General features: G+C 35.0%; 1 protein-coding gene across 1 annotated transcript; it reads left to right on the forward strand.

Moving 5' to 3' along the window:
• The first annotated feature begins 8934 nt into the window (after positions 1 to 8934).
• LOC136274088 (uncharacterized) lies at positions 8935 to 10970 on the forward strand. The gene has a single exon (XM_066080284.1). It carries the CDS (start codon positions 9268 to 9270, stop codon positions 10195 to 10197), a length of 930 nt encoding a protein of 309 aa, XP_065936356.1. The 5' UTR covers positions 8935 to 9267; the 3' UTR covers positions 10198 to 10970.
• Positions 10971 to 11280: the final 310 nt, after the last annotated feature.

Genomic DNA, 11280 nt, shown 5'->3' on the forward strand with positions numbered 1-11280 from the left:
GGTTTATTTATTGTAAAAGTAAAAAACACATATGTTAATTATTCATTACAACTTGTTTTTTCGACTCTCATCTGCAGCTGAAATCATTCTCGTTGCTTCACAACGACTTTTGTCAAAATTATCGTGATCAATTTATCTTATCGTAAATTTCCACGAAATATTAAATATTAAATGTGTTTTATCGATGTTTCGTTTTATATTAGAATAAAGATTAAAAAGCTATAAATTTTTTACCAATTTGGTAGTTAAACAAACCAAATCAATTTCCGACATATTGCTCAATCCAAACCTTATCAGGTTAAAATACGATGCGTCCTCTCATATCTACGAAAGCCGAGAAGGATCATTCGAGATTCGAAATACGAGATTCGAAATACGAGATTCGAGATTCGAAATTCGAGATTCAATATCTAAATTAACCAATCAAATCATGGATCTGAAACCTGTATCCTAGCAACATCAAACTGTTCTAAATAAAGATCATTCGTACACAGGCACGCAGCATCAGGGGGGGGGGGGGCTGCCCCCCCCCCCCCCCCCCCCCCCACACTTTTTCTCGCAGCAACAATTTTTTTAAAATTTACATATAGAAAATTGAATTACCATGGGGTTGGCCCCCCCATTTTTTTGGGAGTATGTAAAAAATTGATATGAAAAAAAGGAAATAATTTTTTTTTTTTTTGCTTGTCAAGATTTTTAGGATGAGTCTGGCCCCCCAATTTCAAAAACGATGCTAAGTGCCTGGTACATGCTCTTTCCTACAAATAAATGTCTTAATAGCTCTTATAGAGTGGTATGTATTGTATGTATGTATTCCCCCCCCCCCCCCCCCCGAACAATTTTAACCCGAACTGTTGTAAAAATCGGCTCGCGAAGAAAGATCTGTTTAATCTAAATGTTTTAGCTATGAAACGAAACTCAATGAAATAATCGACATGTCAAAATATAGGTTATGATAAAGTTTTAAACCATAGAAGATATAATGATTTACAACCTCAAAGACAAAACTCCAGATAAGAATAGTGTATTGTAGGTTATGGCAATCCCATTGTCGATATGAGAGAGAGAGAGAGAGAGAGACACAGACAGACAGACAGACAGAGAGTTTTGTAGTGTCAAATTCAGTTTGATTTAGAATTTGAAATTGATTTGATTTGTTACAAGCATATATAGACAATAATTAAGCCTCTAAAACGAGAAAAGAGAGGAGGTAGCTAGGGTAGGGCAGACCAACTAGCAAGCTTTAATTTTAACGGTGTTAGCGCACCTGTGATTTACATCGACTCTCTCTCTCTCTCTTTTTCTCTCATCACCTAGCATTTCCTTTTCCGTGAGGGGGTTTGGGGTATTTGTGATGTCTTACATTAGCTAGCGAAAATGATAAAAAAACCATGAAATTTTCTTTAAATTGTGTGTGGATGTTGTACGCCAATAATCAGTTTTCAGTATATACATTTCAAGAGGGACGGGGGGGGGGGCTATATAGCCCTAATTTATTTTTCTGTCCTGATGCACTTTGTTTTTTTTATTTGGCTCGGCAAATTAATATAAAACTTTCTGAGTAGCTCCATAACGATGCACTGTAGATAAATTATGAGTAGTTTTACTTTTGATAAACAGGAACATATCCGTATTTGATTTTTAATTTGACTCTTATAATCGGATTTAATATTCCAATAATTATAGGGTAGGAAAGAGTAGACGGGACTTTTTTGCGCATATCCTACTGTACCATTCATTCAACACAGGTATTAGCACTCATCGAGTTCGACTTGCTTTCCTTTTCTTTCATCCACTGGATTTAAAGCTATTAATTTTTGAAAATATATTGAATTTATGGGCTTCTTGTATATTAGAATTACATGTACGTTGACCATATGTACACATTAACTTAATCGGCTATGTTATGGGACGATAACATTTTTTATCAATGTTTTTGCAGGATACATGTATGTAACAAATAACAGTCTATTTGTGGGTTTTTGCACTGATTATTTGAGATAATTTGCCGCCATCTTTTATGCATTCCACACACCACTTACAGTTTCTTTATTTGGTGTTCTGTGTGTTTGGCGACAAATTGGTAAATTTGCACCACTCACCCCTTGTAGCTTCATCCTGATTACATTTTATCTGGCTAAGTGTACTGTAGTAGTATATTAAATACACACATCTTTGTTTGCAGTGCTTATTTACATCTTTAGAGATTTACTTACAAAAAAGTAAACATTTGTATGACATATGTAATTATTGTCAATTTTGGTGCGGTGGGGGTAGGGGGTAGGAAACTACAGAGAAACTTAACTTGGCTGTGAAACATATGCTTTTATTCTTTCTTGTTGATATATCAATGAATGAATTATAACAAAATATATGTACAACAATTAATTTTGAAATATTCATGCACAATCAAATAAAAGGTTTTACTGTTCTCTGCACAAGAAATCGGCAATGTGAACAAATTGGCACCCTATTATCCCTACCTTTAATTGTAGAGAGTAGGTATCCTTCTATATTGAAAACAATTCCAAAAGTCAGACTCATAATAAGTTGTTTACTGAGGAAAATAATTCCGTATGATGTGATAATATCTCAATGATTTGTTTATAATCATAGTACTAGTGTATCACTGTATGCATACATAAAAACGATTAGTAATGCTTATATTTATTAGTGAAACAGGACAGATTATTTATATTTAGATTATTTAGATACATGTACTAATCTTCATGCGGGGATCTAGAAAGGAGGGGGTCAGGGGATCTGGACCCCCTCCTCGGGAAAATTGGAGCTTATTAAATTTACATAGTAATTTTTTTTAAAAATTGGCCTAGGACCCCCTACAGAAAAAATTAGGTCCGCTTATGAAGTTCTCTACCATAACCGCATTTTTACTCAAAAGGGGTGAATAAACCCGGGTTTTAAACTAATTACTGGTGGTGAAATACCTTAGGGTTCAAACGCATCAGGTGGAAATGCACCAGGGCAAACAAAATCACTTAGATCCGCGAAGCACACTGCATTATTACTAGTCTACTTAGATATTCTGTGTAAAAGTAAATACAAATAATCATTTAGTTAGGTAGGGAGAAGTGAACATAGCATTTATTTGTATATAAGAGCATGTACGTATGATTTTTATTTAGAACAGTTTGATGTCGCTAGGATACATATTTTCAGATCCTTGATTTGATTGGTTAATTTAGATATTGAATCTCGAATTTCGATTCTCGTATTTCGAATCTCGAATCTCGAATGATCCTTCTCGGCTTTCGTACATATCTGATCTGATAGCAGTAAGGAAAATAGAGTAACTTGTATTGTAACATTAGGGGGCAGTTTTGCTTAAGGGGGTTTTCCTTTTACTTTTTTTCCCCAAAAGCTTACAGTTGTTTGTGATATACTGAATAAAGCTATGAAGGAACTGATGAGCAATGTTGACTGCTGAATGAATACAAATTAGGTACGTTACTTTTGGAACATAATAAACGTCTCACATTTCTATTATGCATAAACACTCAAAATAGATTTTTTTTACTGACAATTGATGATGAATAGTTTTGACAAGAAAATGAAATGTACGATTGAAAATCTCGAAATGGTTCCGATAACAATACTTTTCGATAATTATGATATTTCAATTACTGGCGACCGTTTCACTAACGTATCGTAGATCGTAAACGTAGACGTAAACGTGAACGTTGCACGTAAGTGCGTTTCACTAAGAGTTGCGAGTTACGATGGAAGTTGCTCTTAAGTCTAGGAGCAGTCAGGGGCACTCTTAAATTGATTTACGTGCACGTAAACAAATAAAAATGGCCGCCGTGTTAGCAGACGACGAGCAGAGAAAACTAATAAGAAGAGAACGTGTTTTTCGAGACAGAACAAACCTCTTAGACTTTTTAAATGGCACGGAGGTGATCGAGCAGTATCGTCTACCAAGGGAATTTCTTTTCCGCCTCATAGATATTGTCAGGGAGGACGTTGAGCCGGACACCAACAGGAGCCATGCACTGTCAGCTTGCACACAGGTGAATAAATTTACCGACGACCGAGTCAGACTTGAACTATGTTTATTTAGAGTTATCTGCCGTTATATATTTCATTTAATGAATGGTACATGTACACACGGAGGGAAAATACAACATGCAGTCACAGAAATGTGTTAGTGTCAACTACTATAATACAAAGACCTTACTATATAACTTTTATACTATAAAATCTATATACTTTTAACTTTTTTTCACCTTTTTTATTAAATTACACATTGACAATGTTCGCTCTATGATTAGGTGTGCAGTAAAGAGAGAGAGAGAGAGAGAGAGAGAGAGAGAGAGAGAGCGAGAAAGTTTAAGTAGGCCTAGATACGATTTCGCAAACGATATAGCTTCTTTTGAAATATAAGAACATTTTAATATTATGTAAAATTTTGTAAATATATATCAAGTAAAATGCAAATAACACCGGTAACACTAATAAGTAACTTGCTTTTTAAAAAAAAATAGTATAAAACGACAGCAATAACTTGGCATCTTCTGGTGTTTAAAGATGCATTTAGTAAATTGATGAGAATACAATAGAAAGTTACATACGTATACATATAAGTATATTTGAACCATTATAAACCATAACCCCATGAAAAATGATTGTATACTATATGTTATAAAGTATCGTAGTGCACAATAAAAATGAATTCATTCATTTTGGTTGAACGCCGTCTTTCAAGTTTGTACTGAAAATAATGTAAATACCGGGCGTTATATTTTATTTTAAAGACATTGTGAATATTTGCTGTAAGTGAATCTATGTTTGAATAGTAATTACAACGAAACCAAGGTCTTGATTCTCTTCCAACACCCCCCCCCCCCCATCTACATCTACATGTAAATGTATGGCAAGTTTTCTCTCTCTCTCTTTCTCTCTCTCTCTCTCTCTCTCTCTCTCTCAGACACACGTATGAAATAGAGGTTCAATTATTTATGGTACGTACACTTTTTTCAGGTTCTAGTGACAGTAAGATAGTTGTCGAAGTCAGCTTTTTTCTCTGAGTGCGGCGACCTACACGGGATTTCTAGAGCTAGTGTTTCTAGAGCAATTGATAACGTGACCAAAAGCATTTGCAATAGGCTCCATAACATCAATTTTCCAACTGGTGTGTACAAGTTAAAATTTCTAGTACATGTACCGCTATACATGTATAGATATCATTGATTTTGGATGTATTAAATATAATTATTACATCTATTGAATTTTAGTACATCTTTGTATATATACATCTACATGAATGGGACGCTCTTTAAAATCAGCATGTTTACTGTTGTAGGCAATGATGCAATTCGTACAAAACATGAATTTTATCAGATTGCGGGATTTCCAAACGTCCTCGGCGCCGTTGATGGGACTTTAATTCCTATCATAGCACCCAAAGACAATGAACCAGAGTACGTCTGTCGGAAGGGCTTCCACGCTATGAACGTACAAGTGGTTGCTGACGCTTCTTTAAGGTGATCATTCTTCTCTTTTATTTCTTTCATTCAACAGAACTACAATATTATATTACATTAAATGAATACCGAGAAAATCTATAATTGAAATCCGCATTATTTTTAATTTCAAGGTTTACCAATCTAGTTTGCAAATGGCCTGGGTCAACCCACGATGCGTTCATGTTTTCGCACTGAAAACCCATATGGAAACAAGGTATTGAATTTAATCTGAACATAATTAATAAAATAAATAAATTTTATCAATTTGCACGTATATGTTATAAATTTCGAATTTACCGGTTGGCGGTAAATACAAAATCAATTGTCTTGTTGTAAATTCTGTTTTTACTGCCACACGATAAATTAAAATTTTTCTATATTTTAACCATGTTGGTGGCTCGTTGGATAAAAACCCTCACTGGCGTCGGAAGCAAATTGAAAGTGGGGGGGGGGGGGGGGGGGCTAGACTAATCCTCAGAAATATTGAGAAAAAAGCAATTCCCAAAATCATGGAAATCCTAATCCGTGGAGGGGGGCTAGTATGCTTCTGAATCCAACTTCTCAATCTTTCAAGGTAAATTTAGGAACAATAATCTTCTTTCCTGCGAGGAAAAAGTGGAGGGCTGAACCCTCTATTTTCATGCTATGTTTCTAATTGTTAGGTATAACTTTGCAAAAAAAAGGGGGGGGGGCTACCGACGCCTATGACCCTATACCATAGCAAATCATTAGAGATCCTATATTTCCATCTTTCCACAGAGTTGACGGTTGGCTTCTTGGAGACTCGGCATATGCATTGCGAATGATGACCCCAAAAGCTAACCCGAGCAGCCAGGCAGAGGAAAATTACAACTCCGCCCACAGCAAAACAAGGGTTGTTGTTGAACGGGCTCTTGGTGTTTGCAAATCCTACGGGATTTAAAAATATATACATAATTTTGTTTCCCTTAAACAATCATACGATTTTCAACGGGTTCAAACCCAAGAATCAGTGAGGAAACCTACTTTGTTTACTTTCAGGTGCATACATAAATCTGGAGGGATGCTTTTATTTACACCTGCCAAAAGTGTTCAAATAATCACAGCTGTGTTCAAGCTGCACAACCTGTGTATGGACATCAAGCTGCCAGTAGATGACATGGAGCTCAATTTCGTCCAGATCAGGGGGTTCCTCAGCCTGGAGCAAATGCTGACGCTGCTGGCCAGACTGTCCGACAAAGGCTCATCCAGAGATTTGCTCTATAAGTAGTTTTTTGTATTTACAGTCTACTTGCCAGAAAAAAAGACACTTAGATATTTCTATTTGTGATATCAATGAATGTTATTAAGTTATAAACACAGACCAATGTTCAAAACATGGAAATTTAACAAATATATAATTTTCAGTTGTGATAAATAATAATTAAATTAAACACATATACATTTACATATATGTAACATTGACTTTTGACAAATATGTATAAATACATTTCTTTTAACACATATTGACTTAAATACATGTAAATGAAAATAAGTATGGATATGCCTACAATTATAATTATATCATTTTTTACATTTAAGAAAAGCATGTATATTGAATTGCACATAAGTTTGCAAATTTGTATGAAATCAGACTATTAGCTAGTGTCAATTTTATCAAATAGTGTACATGTATTTTATCTACATAATGACTGTCTTTTGAGTAGGTAAATTAAAAACATTCTTAACAATAAATATCTAATGTCAAACATAACAACGAATGAATACAGGTACATAATCAATGCATGTGAATATGATGAGATGTTGTACATACATGTATGCTTCTTAAACGAAACATATTCCAACTTTGAAGCACATGAAAAAAAGTTATACGCACAAGTATTTAAAATACATGTATGACTAAATTATCGGTATGACTAGCTCATTATGTACAATTTCAATACAGGAGTATATACAATTCAATAACACCAATTTGTTTGTACAAAATTAATTGCATATTTGATTTTAATTAATACCTATTGGTAATACAAAGTTAAATTGTTCCATAGTGTTTGTGTTCTAATTTATGATAAAAACGTCATATGCCAAGTGTGGTTGAAATTGACCGAGTACTGTGCTTCTAGAAAAGCAGCAAAAAATTTGAAAAATGTGCAGACAGACAGACAAACAAAGACCAGACAAAATGTGATCAGCAAAATTCATATTGGCTCATGTTGGCTCGAGCCAAGGGGAGGTAAACTTGCAAAAATTCCATATATTATAGGTTTGAGAATACATAAAAACAAATTGAATGTAAATGTAGATTGGCAATTTTGGCACAGTGGTTCTGGAGAGGAAGTAAAGATTTTAAGAAATATTTTACCAGCAAAGTTTCCTCGGTCCTATAACACACCAGGCCGTGCAGACAAATGGAATACAGCATGGTATTCAATTTGTCAGCATAGCCTGGTGTGTTATATAGAATTGATGATATCCAAAAATATGCATTTAATGCTAAAATAAGACCACATTGTAAATGTTGTATTTACACCCAACCAATTATGAATATATACTTCAAATTTAAAATATGGCAGACATTTATGGTTTAGATATTTAAAATCAAGATGCAAAAAGTCCTCTTATGACTGGTGACACTGATGGTGTACTGTACTCTGCCCTTGACTCCATCCTCCAATGGACATACTGCTCCATGAGCTCCAGCTTGCGCTTCTCAACTTGCAAATTGCATCTCATGACTTCCAACTTTTCCTACTCAATCTGTACTATTCTCTGTTGGAGTGAAACTGAAATGCATAGTAACAAAGAAGATTTCGACATTAATTGTAATATATGTGCCATGCATAGAAGAGGGTACAATAAAACATGTTTATAACAAAGTGCCAGGGATGGGCGATTTTACTTCTCTATAAGTGTAATTTGTTATATCCGTCAAGATTACAGCAATTGTAATTAAGTCACTGGGAGACTGACAATCACTTTCCTATAAGCATCAATTAATTGTAAGTGTGTTTGCTACATGTATAACCATGTTTTACTGTAGCAAGTATCAATCATTTATTTCAATTACTTATTGTTTTCTGATGAGGTGTTGTTTACTGGCACTGTTCTTCTCCTCTTAGCACTGTCACCTACATATATTAACCTGTATACAGAATCTTTAGCATTTCAAAAACTTAAAGAATGCATATTCAAGCTCCTTTGTACTCATTAAAAGAATGGGAGGAGTTAAACAAGATTACCACAGCTAGGCCTTATTGGCCACCTGAGTTTCCATAGCCCATAAACAGAGCTGTCAGGGAGTCTTTAAGACTTAAAACTTTTCTAAATTTGGCCTGAAGTTCAGAAATACAATCAAACTTTAAAATATGATTGTTGAACTAACAAGCGATTTGATGCTTACCGGATGAAGACATTCCAAGAGCCTGTGGCTGGCGATCTTCTTTTATTAATAATAATAAAATAAGTCAAGGTCAAGGTCACAGCAATGGAGTAGGCCACACTTTTCAGCTCTCCCCTATATTAGGCTGATTATGTGATATATACCATTCCAATTAACTATAAATGGATTGTGTGATGAGTATAAGGGTGACTGGTATGTGCTGTATAGTCTTGAATTAAAATTTAGTGATAAATTGGTGAAATTCTTGGAAAAACAATGAACTCTGAACATTCAGGTATGTGAATACTTTTCACCAACCTAACTGTTAATGTAAACAAAGAGATACCAGTGTGATCTGTCAGTGTCTATATATGTGCTAATACTCAATAACTTGTTACCAAACCAGCTACAACTACTTATCTAATGATGTCAAACAATAAACCCACCACTAAAAACATCAATAAAGCTGCAGTCAAATCATCTGTAACAAATAGACCCACTGATAGTGCTAAACTTGGTGAGGGAGCCGCAAGACCAGCGACTACACCAAACAAACCTCCATTAAAGAGGGGAAGAGTTGAGAGCTCACCCTCCGACTCCACCAACAATGATTCAACAACATCATTTGATGACCCCCAACTCAACCAACTAAGTTCCTTGCTTGATGACCTCACCAAGGATCAACGGGGCACCAAACAGGTTATCGATTTGATAATGCAGAAACCCTTCATCAAAAACTGTATGAGTGAACTCTTCATGCCCCAAATTAAATCACTTCAAAATGAGACAAAATTATTAAATGACCGGATTGACGAGATGGAACAGTATTCCCGCAGAACTTGCCTACAATTCTCAGGAATCCCTGAAGAGGGAACCAGTGAAAATACTGACAAACTAGCAATGAATGTCATCAATCTGATACTATCCAAGGAAACATCCAAAATTGGATTGGACCGAATAGAGAGAACCCATCGAGTCGGCCCGCGCAAGGGGAATGGGAAACCAAGAGATATCATTGTACGGTTTCTCAGTTACAGAGATCGCGCCACAGTTTTTCATCATAAGCGCAATCTTAAAAACTACAACCATAATCCGAGTACTTCATCGAGAGTCTTTATTAACGAAGCACTGACTAAACAAAGATCCAACATCCTGTTTGAAGCTCGCAAGCTTGCTCGTAGCAGACTTGTCGATAGTGTGTGGACGTATGATGGTCGCATCATTGTAAAAATGGATGAAAATCGTATAACACTTACCACAGAGGACGACCTCGAAAAGCTAAAAACGCGTTTGGAGCATCATTATGATGAACGTATCCTGACCACTTCTACCCCTGTGACTGAAAGGGACTAAGTCGTTCTTCGTGATTAACTTTGGCTACTAGAGCTGTTGCTCTGTAGCCACCCACGTGCCTTAGTCCATTTTCAGACTGGTCAAATTATTATTTAATTCGTAAAATCCTAGAAACGCTATGTACTTTCACTTAACCCATATGTGTATTATTGATCAACGTCGTTAAGAAGCATAATAATCTTTGTCTCTTGTATGCTCTAAAAAAAAAGGGTATCATCTAATTTCAGTAAACATGTTTAACTTACTACATTAGTCAGCTGTTAGTTAGGGGAAATAGCTCTATTCATGTTCTTTACAATCTATTTCCTCCTTTTTTATGTACCTTGTATTGGATTTTCCTCATGTAACCTAATCGACATTTCTACTGTTCAGAAATGCCTTGTAGATAAGTTTTCTGTTTATTTGTCACCTCGACAATACCCATGTGTCTATAAGTTATGTATTTCATTTATTTTCTACTGTAGTGGAAAATCATATTACCCATTATTGTTCTTTTATAAATCACTACTATTAGCCTATAGAAGTGATAAGATATTGCTTATACATTGTTACTTGATTATCTTTATTCACCCGAGAGTACATTACTATAAATGTAGGCCATTTCGGTCATTAGCTTACACTCTGTGCAATACGAAAGAAAAAGTAGATTTGTTTACATTTTGTGGGATGAAGGCTGTGCATAAAGGTTTATTCTACATTTTTGATTCGTATGACTAATATTCTCATGTACAGCATTTACTATGAAATACAGCCGACTCATCCAATTCCTAAAGGTACGTTATTGTCTTACGCTTTATTGGTACTTACTGTTTTACTATTAATTGGTGGGATAGAATTCAATCCTGGTCCCGTTCAAGGTTCATTATTGTCAAATGTCAAAATAGTACATAATAATGTTTGTAGTCTTAAGTCGAAGGTAGATATTATTTTTAACGAACTTTGTGATTTTGATGTAATAGGAATATCTGAGAGTCATCTAGATAGAACCATTTCTGATGAGAAAATTGAATTTGAGGGATTTCACAAGCCTGTCAGATTAGACCGTAATAGATTTGGAGGTGGAGTTATAATTTATGTTAAGAA

Source organism: Magallana gigas, chromosome 1 (genome assembly GCF_963853765.1).
Source record: "Magallana gigas chromosome 1, xbMagGiga1.1, whole genome shotgun sequence".
Taxonomy (NCBI): Eukaryota; Metazoa; Mollusca; class Bivalvia; order Ostreida; family Ostreidae; genus Magallana; species Magallana gigas.